We start from the raw sequence: 9,413 nt of genomic DNA on the forward strand, positions 1-9,413 counted from the left end.
GTGTAGCCGGCCACGTCGGACAGCGTGGCGGACAAGTCGATGAGCTGCGTGAAGCCGTTGATCAGGTAGATGCACACGAAGGCGTTCTGCGGGGGGGAAACGAGCTCAGCGAGGACAGGACAAAGTCTTCGAAAAACGGCCGTCAGGGGCCGAGGGGCGGTGCTGCCACCTAGCGGCCGCTTTTATGTTTCATTCACAACACAACATTGGAACTTTGTTATTCTTATATTCAATTTTGTGATGTTTTTCCATTCTTCTTCCCAGCAAATAAAAGGTCGGGGGCGGGGAGTTCATTCTTTTCTGATTTAAGTCATTGAAAACCCCCCCCCCCCCCCAAAAAAAAATATTGTACCTTGCTGATGAGCGCGCTGAGCTCGCCGGGCGTCAGGCCGTCGTACAGCCCGCCGAAAATCGGAATGGCGATGACCACGTAGCTGAGGAAGCCACCCAGGTAGTCAAAAGTGTTGACCCCAACTAGGAACGGAGACAAACGGGAGCTTTTCATTGCCCCCCCCCTTTCCCCGCTGCGCGCGCACGCGTGCGTTTGCGTTCTTACCGGAAAGCCACAGCTCTTTGTTGATCAAACTTCGCTGCGTTTGCAGCAGAGCCTGCAGGCGTCCGTCGGTCCTCGCGCGCTCCACCTTGCCGGCCCTGCAAAGGCGGCGCGTCAGTCACATCGGCGGACTCGCGCCACGCCGGCGGCGCCGCGGGAGTCACGCGCGTGCGGAAGGAAGCTCGCCTGTAAAATGCCGCCGACTCAGCGTTGACTCGGATCTGCATGTGCTTGAATCTGCGCTCGGGAAGGAGAAGCGGGCCGGCCAATCGGACGTTAGTGCGACATTTGCAACCACGCGCGGCGATCTACGGCACGTTTCGGAATCGACGGTCTCTGGGTAACGTTTACGACGCACCGTCATCATTGACATGCGTGTGGATTTCATTGGAGCAAATAATCACATCGATTTGGTGATTTTTTTCAATAAGATGTGCAATGATTCAGATGACTTCAACGCATCGATGATTTTGTGCGGGACTTGAAGCGGCCGCCTCTCGCGTTCTTCGCCAAAAGGCCCCGATGGAACGGATGCATCCCGGCCGACGACGACAACAAGAACAAGAAAAGGTGCAGCCGGGCGTTGGCGCCGGGCAAGACTTACGTCCTCCGATGGGGGAAACGCGGCAAGGTACCTGAAGTCGCCCTCCAGTTTCTCCTGCTCAAACAAGGTGGACACAATGGGCCCCATGAGGATTTTATTGGCCAGCGTGCCCACCGCAAAGTAGGCGAAGATGCTGACGGGGCCCATCCAGCCGGTGCTGAAAGCGCAACGAGACGGATCGGCGGGTCAGAAAATGCGAGCGTCCTCGGCTTGAAACCCAAGCGTCACTCCGACGGAACGCGACCCGAGTCAGACGAGCGCGTTTGAGGAGCGGTCGGATCGTGCCAAAGGGCGACCGCAACGAAAACGGGGGGGGCGACATTTGAACTTTTTGCAGCCGTCTAGCAAATTTGACAGAACTGAATTCACCGTGTCACGTTTTGTTTGTCACTGTCCAAATTTTTTTTTCTTGACTTCAGTGTGCCCAATCGACTCCTCCAAAAGCATCGGCGCGTCCATTTTGCGGCGGTTGGCGAAAGGAAATGTCAAAACGGAAGCGATTGCATCACCTTCCCGCACTGGAGGAAACACAACACAAAAAGAAAAAAAAAAGCCAGCAGCCAAAGAGCGGCGTCGCAACAACGCCAGGACGGCGGACGAGGAATACCTGAAGAAGCAGTGGGCCGTGTAATAGGCCAAGGTGAAGGGCGACGCCACCAGCCGACCGGCCATGGCGCTCATCTGCTTGCAGAGCCTCTCGGCGTCCTGACTGATGCGCTGGTCCCTTGGAGGGAAAAAAACCGGCGTCAGCGAGCCGGTCAGAGCGCGACAAGAGGACGCTGGGCGCTCACGGGTTGTCCACGTCCTCGCGGAGCACGTTGAGCGTGTAGTAGACTCGCCCCTGAAAGTAGGCCGCGTGCAGGCTCTCCGTGAGCGTCTTGCGCCACTTCACGTACATCAGGTTGCCAATGTACTGCTCCAGGCTTTTTAGCTGTCGGGACAGGAGGGGGCGGGGGGGGGGGGGGGGAAAAACCAGCCAAGCGCTTCAAAGACTTGAAACGGCAGCCGCGAGGTCGGACTCTGCGCGAGCGGGTGGGCCCTTTGACTGGCACCGGGGGGCTTGGCGCTCAGACTTTTAGCAAGTCGCCTTTTCAAACGACAGCGAGTACACACGCCCGCCGCATGATCAGAAACAAGTCGAAGAAACTCTTGAGAAGCAAAAAAAAAAAAAAACCAAAAATGCATCCACACAAAGCCAAAGTCGAGCTTCATATTGAGCGGCAGAGACCTCTGCCTCACTCTTATTTCATTCGACTTGAGCGTTGTTATCGATATGCGTGCCCGGCGACTGGCAATGGGTAGTCGAGGGGGGGGGGGTGCGCCCGCTGCTCGAAGACGGCTGGGAAAGGCTCCGGCACGCCCACCCCGCCGCCGTGGTGAAAAGCGGCTCGGATAACGGATGCACTCTTGCATCATCTGGCATTTAAATTCAAAAACAAAAAAAAATGAAGGAGGAACTACGTTGAAGTGACGAGTTTCATTTCAACACAAGTGGCACTTTTCTGCCATCTTGTGGCCTCTGTTGGCAATTGTACACTGTTTTTATTTCTTTTGGGGGGGGGGGGCACGGATGCCTCGCAAGGACTTACGCTGGAGTTGAGGACGATGAGCAGCATGGCAGTGAGCAGCAGGCTCTTGAAGCTCTTGCCGTCCTTGTCGGCCAACACGTTGTAGAAGCGACTGGGAAGGATGCCCACTTGGAAAATGATCAGCTGCTCTGGTTTGCGGAAGGAGAGGAGCGCAAAAGGCGCACGCGCGTGAGCCAGCATCTCGTTAAAATCTAAAGAGCTCATCAAAGTCAGGTGGGGGGGGGCTAAAGGTCAGATCCCCGACGAGCGCCGCCTGTTGCGCAACGGAGAAAGGCCGTCCCCAGTCACCGCTTGAGAAACAAAGCGCTCAAGCAGATCGCGAGAATGACCTTAATTGGATTTCTTTTTGGAACAGCATTTATTTTTTATTCCGTAAAATGTTGACACGAATCCCTTTTTCCCTTGTATATTTTATTCCCTTCCCCCCCAAATGACTCCTGTATTGGTTTTGAGTCCGGTCAACTATCATTGTAGGTGACGGGGGGGGGGGTCCCCCGAATTGATTCAGTCACAAACTGATCGTTCACGTGCTTTGCAAGCTGTCCAGCTGCTGCTGCTGCCCCCCCCACCGTGAGCCGGGTTTTCAAAATACCTGCTAAAGTCACTGCGAGTAGCGTGGCAAACATAAGGACGCTCTGGCTGCTCCATGACGGGAACAGAACCTTCTGGATGCCGCAGAACCTCTGCACGAACCTCCAGTCCAACTTTGGTCTAGTGCACATTGAAAGCGAAAGCGGTCAGCCGCCGCCACTCGTGGCAAAGCAGCCCCAAGTGCTGCTCTGAAAGGGGACATCTTGCCTTGGCGCGGTTCCTCTGCCTTCTGCCTTGTGGAAGCGAGGCATGATTTGCGCCGGAGAAAGGTGGAAACGATCTCTCGCGATGAACCAAAGGCGCGAGCGAGCTTCAGTGAGCTACCGTCGACGCGACAAACTCACAAATGGGAGCGGGGAAATGACCGCCTCCGCAATATTTCGTCACGGGGGTGACGTAAACACGCGTCGGGTGAGCTACAGTTGGTCTGAAATCAAAAGAAACAAAAACACAACGCTTGAAACGAACGGGGGGGTTAAACGAGCTGCCATTGCCTCCGACTGAATACGGAACCTCCGATTCCGCGCGGGGACAGCCTTTGGTTATGCGTCAAAGTAAAAGTTTCAACTTCCGCCTTAAACCGGATGTTTGGAGCTTCCGAAATAAAAGTTCAATAGTGCTTCGAGAAGGGGGTGGGGGGGTCCTCGTTTGACGATGGCCGACGACTTGGGGCCTTCGCACCATCGCAGCGCTACGTCGTAGTCGACTTAGCGTTTTTGGTTGGATTGGTTTTATATTGATGGCCAAAGTCTCCGCGGGGGCCGATATAAATTACGATTGGGTGATTGGGGGCGGGTCTTCTACTTCTTGATGGAAGTGATAAATGAAAACGGAATGAAATTTCTGTACTGTTATTCCGACTCATAAAAGTACAGCATTGTGCCGCAGGCTGTGAATTGCTCTTGAGTGCCATCTAGCCGCCATGTGGCTGGAGGCCCGAAGAAGGTGCGAGGTTCCCAGATGCCTCGCGTCGGCGCTGCCAAGAGGCACTTTTCATCGAAATATTGAATTATGTCGCTTGGGCTTGCGCCGGCTTCCTCCCGCACCCCAAAAAAAGGGGCTTGTGTGGTGAGCAGCGCCTCCATGACGAAAACAAGCCAGACAAAAGCTACAAAGGTCAAGATTTTAATAGACTTGAGTGCAATGTTCAACTCTTTTCAACTTATTCGAGATAGGAGATGACATTCAAAATACTGCATTTTCCATGTCTACTTTAATATTGTCACGCGCCGACTTGAGAGAGCGCTCTACTTTCCAGTAAACGTCATCCACGCAAGAGTGGTCCAAAAACAAAGCCGGGAGACCGAAAAGAGTCACCACACCGCAAATATCATTTGGAATACTGAAAACGCGATTCATCGTTTGGTTTATTCTTCAGAGCAAAGTGATGGTGATAAAAAAAAAATAAAATAAAAGTACAGTAAGCACAATCAGAGAGATGGATCAAATGAAACAAAAGTGGACGTTGGATGTCCCGGGAGGGGCGGGGGATCTTTTGGACACTTTCAACAACTCACACAAAAATACTTTGGAAACACCCAGTTGTGCCTTTCCGGAGTCTCCTCTCTCCTCCAGTGTGTTGTCAAGTGCTTGGTAGCCTCAAGTTTGCCATCTTTGAGTTTTTTTTAAGCACTTCTGCGAGTATACAGTGCATTGTTCTGTTGGGTTTTTTTTTTTTTCTTCTTTTCTCCAGATTATTGCCAGTCTTGTAATTGACAGCAGCGTTACCCTGACAGAAATTCAAGACCCTGTATAGTGAATTTCGAGATTGGTTTCTACATTCTGTACTTTCCATGTTTTAAAGGTCATCGCTTCAAAACAAGTGCAAAAGACGGAGAACTTTGGAGGACTCGATTGGCTTTTCGCCATTTCACTTTTCCTGCTGCGTTTGGTGCGAAAAAACGAGGCCCTCATTTTACGTTTCAACCTGGTCATTTGCTGTGGCAGATGGGGGGAGAAGGAGGGGGGGGGTCCTTCCGGGCAGGTTGCGGGCGGAGCCTAAAGTAGGATGTGTCGCTTTCAAGACAAAGGTTCTCACAAAAAAAAAAAGTTTACTAACAGTAATAATGATCAGCCCAAGAGTTCGGACACACATACAGTACGTCGACCTCCGCCCGTGACCTGAACCGGAACGGTTTGCCGCATTTGGTTTAGCCGAACGCGCAAGTCAACCACGTCACGTTACAACGTGACATTGAGCCCCCCCCCCCTTTTCTCTTGTGGCATAACAGCAGTACGTTTGCGTAGCATTCACCCTGTACGGCGCACGCGGGCCGCGTTTGGTTTACGCCAGGTTTAGCAGCCTGAAGAGGAGCGGGACCACGCACACGCACGTGAAGCCCACCACGCTGTAGACGATGTAGCGGTACGGCAGCTCCACGGCCATGCGCTGCCTGGCCCGCCGCACGTCGTCGGCGGGGAGCCCGGCCAGCCGGCACAGCAGGGGGATGGCGGCCGCCTTCATGAGCATCCGGGTGAGCAGGAGGACGGCCACCCCCAGGGCGAAGCGCAGCAGGGCGCGGGCCGCAGCGGGTCGGCCGTCAGGCCCAGCCGGTAGTTGGCGTGGGTGGCCAGAGCGGCGCCGGCCCCGGTGCCCAGCGCCTGGGCCGTGTCGCCGCGGGAGGTGCTCCACGAGTCCAGCGAGAACGCCGCCAGTCCCAGGCTCACGTGCGACACGATGATGACCAGCGGCGCGTAGGCGTGCCTCATGTAGAAGTCGTCGATCTTGTCCAGGGTTTGCTGGAAGAAGGCCAGGACGAGGAGGCTGTACAGGAAGCCGCTGATCACTTCCTGCCGCGCGCACACACACACAAAAAATCCTTTTACCGGCAATCGCCGTCCATCCAAAACCCGGACCGATTATCGCCGCCGCTATTTGCCCGATAAGCACCCACGCGCACAGTTGCACATTGCGCTAAGCTCGCGCCGGACATGAAAATTAGGGCCGCGAGTCTTTGACACTCACCAGAACCGAATGCATGCCCATGTAGACTCTGCTCACGCACACCAGCACGCTCCAGCACAGCGCCACGCACAACCCAAACAGGAACGGGTACTGTGGGACAAACAAAGCAGAAAAAGGACAGGAAGTCTTTGCGTTACTAGCCGGGCGGTCCCTTGAAGCCACTTCTTGTTTGCGAGCGCATGCAAGGTTTTTCGGCTTTGTACGTCCTCATCAGAATGTGCTGGGCTCGTTTTTAGAAACAGGAAGCGGCATTGTGTCTCAACCATGACAAAGGCTTGCTGACTTTTCCTTGTTGCGAGGTAAAGCAGCGAGATTCAAGTCTTCAACATGCAACCCGACGGCTGCACTGCTCCCTCAACGGGTGGCAAACGCCTCCCGCAATTCTTCTTCTCTCTTTTTTTTGGTCTTGCTCAGCCAAAATGTCACAAGGCCACAGATTTTGATGACGAATACATTTTTTTGTTCCTCTCCATTTTTTGCCTTCTTCGATGCTTGTTTTCACTTGCTGTATTCGCATTAAAAAAAAATAAAATAAAATAAACGGGAACCAAATTCCTGGCTTCTCCAGGACTAAAGAAGTCCGATCTCTTTTAACTTGGCATCAGTACACCGTCATGTGCTGTGATGAGGATGGTGTCAGTGCTGTGACTCGCTATTGCAGTGGCCTTTGTGAGAGTTCAAAAGGCCATGTCAGATTGACCGACAGACTGATTGCCTGGCCCACATTCACTGACTGGTGCTCTTATCAGAAACTGATACTGTACTCATTGGACACTTCATTAGGGACCCACACAGTCAGTATTTTGGATCCACAGAGACAAGCCTTTGTCGTGATGATTGTTGTTGCCGTTCTACGCCTCCGTGCTTTCAAACAGTTTACGATACAGAACAACAAAGCCGATATATGACTCGCTCACACCCGGGTTCGCAGTTTGAACGTTTTGGGTTTTCCCTTACCTGCCAGCGTCCATACGTGAGCATGAAGAGGCAGAAGGGGATGGCGGTGCCCGTCATGGCGTGCGTGGACGGCATGCTGTACTCGGAGTTGTAGAAGACCTCCACCTTGACCACGGGGGGCGACGCCGGCCGCGACCAGCGCACCATGTCCTTGGTGGACTGGCCCACCATCAAGTTCCAGGCCCAGACCACGATGAGCCGGCGGCTGACCAGCGCGTCCACGTTCCAAAAGAGGAACGGGAAGAAGACGATGAAGAACATCTCGTTGCCCAGCTCCGTGCCGAAGGTGAACAGATAGAAGAGGAACTTGTTGTGGATCAGGAACTCCTGGCCCACGTCGCCGGTCAGCGAGTTTCTGCGGAGGGGCTTGGCCCGGGCGGAGGCGCCGTCGTCGTCGTCGTCGAGGTCCTCCGCCTCGCCGGGCTTTCCGTTGGCGTGCACCGCCGCCCCGTTGCCGGCGACGTCGTCCGCGGGGCTCCGCTTCCGGAGGTCGGGGCGCTCGTCGTCACCGCCGCCGTCGTCGTCTTGCGACTCGCTCGCCTTCTCCGGAAACGTGCCCCGGACCCCGCAGAGGCGTTGGAACCTCGCCACCAGGCGGGGGTCCTGGAGATAATTACACGTCTCGACAAATGCCTTGACGACGTCCGTCGCCATGATGTCAGCTCGCGTTTGGGGGGCTTTTTACTCGCGCGAGCTCATGCTCGGCCTTGCCCAGAGGAAGAAGGGAAAAAAAAAAAAAAAAAAACACTCGGCGGCGGATTAACGCCTTTCCGCCGGCGCCCGCATGCGCAAACGCCGACCGATGTGGGAGATTTGGCGGAGCGGCGATCAAAGTCCGTTCGCGAGGCGTCGCGTATTACGTCATCAAGGAGCGAGGCCCGGTTCACGGACGCTGCCGCCGCAAAACCGCGTCAAGTCGAAGTCAGAAATCGGCCGGTTTCCGATTCGTTTCGTTTCCCGAACAGGCGGTGCCCCCCAATAAAGGCTTCTTCGTCGTTGGGTCGTCGTTTTCTTCTTCCTCGATTCTGGCCCATGGCCCGCCACGTCCGTCGTTCGCTCTCCGGCACCCTCTGGCGAATCGAACAAGTATTACAACATGTTCCTTGCCAGCCACATTTGCCAGCAGAAACGGCGGGTGGCTGGAAGAAAGAAAGAAAGAAAGAAAGAAAGAAAGAAAGAAAGAAAGAAAGAAAGAAAGAAAGAAAGATGGGTGGAGAGAAGAAATGGATGTTCGGGCGGAAGGAAATGGATGGCCGATGATGGTTGAATGCGTGTAAGACTGAAGCGCTTCACAAAACAGTTAACGTCAGGTAAAATAATAAACACAACACATAACATCAAACACGGACAGTCGTGCAATCCTAACCACTTTTCCCTCATACACTTTGTTTAAAGCAATTCGAGATGAAAGGGGAGAGAATCAAAGTGTCCTTTCACCGGTGGATCAAGTCAACAAGCGGAACAAGACCAGAAAACACCTCGACTCCATCTTAGAAACTTTTGGTCGCGTACGCAGTCGGCTTGTGAGCACTCGGAGGAAACGGCAAAGCAATATTGACGTCGACCGATTGTTGTCAAAGCAAAAGTGACGCAGGATTGCCCAAGTCAGACTTTTATTTTGAAAAGGGCAATCCGGAAGCCCGCGTCGGGGTGGCACGCTCGCATCCAGCAGCCCCACCCCACCCCAACCCCCGAGCGCTTGAGAGTCGGGACTTGTTCAGGTTGATGCCGGCTTCAGCATCCAACCGCAGCGGCGCCCCGCAGCCTGCAGCATGCACGGGGGCAAGAGGGGGCTGGTGGCCCCGCAAAACACCTTTTTGGAGAATATCGTCCGACGCTCCACTGGTGAGTTTGACTCACTTGGTCTTTGGAACGGAGAGACGTTTGCCAAGTCAAGTGCATGGCATGCATGCGATCCTCGAATAGCAGCTCGAGACCGAACTGTGCCTCCAAAAGTGCGCGTTTGACGAGAAAACATCTGGCCTCTACCAAGCGCACTTTTGCGACTGGAAATGAGGAGTTTTGGACAGCAAGGTGGGGGCTCAAACGCGTTCTCGTGATGCGGGCAGAGACGAGGCGCTCACTTCAAGGAAGGCTCCACTTGAATGCACTCGCGGCAGCCGCGGCCGCATTCGTGCCGAGACCCCCCCCCCC

At 54.4% G+C, this 9,413-nt stretch overlaps 3 protein-coding genes across 3 annotated transcripts in view; 1 reads left to right on the forward strand and 2 right to left on the reverse strand.

Annotated features, from left to right (window-relative positions):
* Positions 1-3,885, reverse strand: part of abcd4 (ATP-binding cassette, sub-family D (ALD), member 4) — a 6,420-nt gene extending 2,535 nt beyond the window's left edge. The window contains exons 1-10 of the mRNA XM_019884991.1: positions 3,545-3,885; positions 3,339-3,457; positions 2,747-2,874; positions 1,949-2,088; positions 1,765-1,881; positions 1,189-1,314; positions 740-790; positions 557-651; positions 353-474; positions 1-86 (exon numbers count right to left, since the gene is read on the reverse strand). The exon at positions 1-86 is cut by the window's left edge and continues 2 nt beyond it. Of these exons, the coding sequence (XP_019740550.1) occupies positions 1-86; positions 353-474; positions 557-651; positions 740-790; positions 1,189-1,314; positions 1,765-1,881; positions 1,949-2,088; positions 2,747-2,874; positions 3,339-3,457; positions 3,545-3,588 (1,028 nt within the window). The 5' untranslated portion in view covers positions 3,589-3,885. The remainder of the gene's footprint in view (positions 87-352; positions 475-556; positions 652-739; positions 791-1,188; positions 1,315-1,764; positions 1,882-1,948; positions 2,089-2,746; positions 2,875-3,338; positions 3,458-3,544) is intronic.
* An 801-nt stretch (positions 3,886-4,686) lies between these two features.
* Positions 4,687-8,219, reverse strand: LOC109524863 (sphingosine-1-phosphate phosphatase 1-like). The gene is given in 4 exon segments (XM_019884983.1): positions 4,687-5,866; positions 5,869-6,127; positions 6,303-6,392; positions 7,260-8,219. Coding segments are annotated over 4 exon segments (1,248 nt in total). The 5' UTR covers positions 7,914-8,219; the 3' UTR covers positions 4,687-5,621.
* A 791-nt stretch (positions 8,220-9,010) lies between these two features.
* The window catches only part of LOC109524868 (potassium voltage-gated channel subfamily H member 5-like), an 8,789-nt gene continuing 8,386 nt past the window's right edge, over positions 9,011-9,413 (forward strand). The window contains 1 exon segment of the mRNA XM_019884990.1: positions 9,011-9,104. Within this exon segment, the coding sequence (XP_019740549.1) occupies positions 9,032-9,104 (73 nt within the window). The 5' untranslated portion in view covers positions 9,011-9,031.

This window comes from Hippocampus comes, unplaced genomic scaffold (assembly GCF_001891065.2).
Source record: "Hippocampus comes isolate QL1 unplaced genomic scaffold, H_comes_QL1_v1.1 scaffold144, whole genome shotgun sequence".
Classification (NCBI taxonomy): domain Eukaryota; kingdom Metazoa; phylum Chordata; class Actinopteri; order Syngnathiformes; family Syngnathidae; genus Hippocampus; species Hippocampus comes.